General features: G+C 42.8%; 1 gene segment (V, D, J or C); it reads left to right on the top strand.

Annotated features, from left to right (window-relative positions):
- The first annotated feature begins 402 nt into the window (after window positions 1-402).
- LOC131405464 (T cell receptor alpha variable 21-like) lies at window positions 403-1,018 on the top strand. The segment is given in 2 exon segments: window positions 403-448; window positions 654-1,018. Coding segments are annotated over 2 exon segments (411 nt in total).
- The last annotated feature ends 244 nt before the right edge of the window (window positions 1,019-1,262 follow it).

Below are 1,262 nucleotides of genomic sequence, written 5' to 3'. Positions count from 1 at the left end.
ACAAAAATTTAGCTTTCTTCTTTTCTAATATAAGCATTTATGCTATACATTTCTCTTTATGCACTGATTTAGCTACATTCTACAAATTTGATATTTAAAAATTGTTTTCATTCAGGAGGAGGAAGAGAGAGCAGCATTTCTGTCAATGCCGGGCTTGGTCCTGAGATGGCAGTGTTACCATTTCCACCTCCCACTCTTTGCAGATCAGCGTGTGTGTGTGTGTGTGTGTGTGTGTGTGTGTGTGTGTGTGTGTGACTGGTCTCTGATTGGCTGGTATGACTCCTAGTTTCCTGTAGAAATGTTTGAACCTATGAGACAGCAAAGCAGATCATTTATCTTGTGAGCCGTTGTCAATATCACAGACGCAAGAACCATTCTCAGTGAGTCTGAGTGACAGAAAGAATGGACAAACCCCTGAGCCTGCTCATCCTTTGGTTACAGCTAGACTGTGAGTTAGAGGGATCTGGAAATGGGCAAAGATCAGGCAGACTCTGGGACATTTCTCGCCAGGGAAGAGAGAGAAAGATAGGGAGTTGTGCCAGTGTGGTTTGCTGGGAACGTCTGTGGAGGTTGAAAAAGTTAATTTAAATCTAATTTCCCAAGAATTATTATCCACTAACCAGTCCCTCTCTCTGTGTTCTCTCTCTGAACAGGGGTGAGTGGTAAACAGGAGGTGGAGCAGAGTCCTGAAGCTCTGAGTGCCCGAGAGGGAGAAATATCGGCTCTCAACTGCAGCTATACCGATAGTGCCATTTTCTCCCTTCAGTGGTTTAAGCAGGACCCTGGGAAAGGGCTCATTTCTCTGCTGCTACTTCGGTCAAATCAGAGAGAGCAAACGAGTGGAAGAATTAAAGCCTCGTTGGATAAATCATCAAGACGTAGTACTCTATATATTGCAACTTCTCAGCCCAGTGACTCAGCCACCTACCTCTGTGCTGTGAGGCACAGTGCACAACGGGCACCTGTCACCAACACCCAAACTCTGCAGCTGGCGCTCCAACTACATGTCCTATCTTGAAGCTGAGGCCCTTTCTCCGTTTAGGGATTTTCTAAATCGATTCTCTCTCCAGATAGAAGCAATTAAATGTATAAAACCTCATATAATGATCTGAAGTTAAATTGTGAATTCTTTGATCTTTAGATTTTTATCACCTTCAGTATAAATAGCTTTATTGAGATTAATTCACATGTCATACAGTTTACTCTTTTAAAGTGAACAATTAAGTGGCATCTAGTACATTCACAATGTTGTGCAACCACCA

The sequence above is a fragment of the Diceros bicornis genome, chromosome 5 (assembly GCF_020826845.1).
Source record: "Diceros bicornis minor isolate mBicDic1 chromosome 5, mDicBic1.mat.cur, whole genome shotgun sequence".
Classification (NCBI taxonomy): domain Eukaryota; kingdom Metazoa; phylum Chordata; class Mammalia; order Perissodactyla; family Rhinocerotidae; genus Diceros; species Diceros bicornis.
The sequence above is the reverse complement of the archived record's forward strand: the minus strand, read 5'-3'. Positions and strand labels throughout refer to the sequence as shown.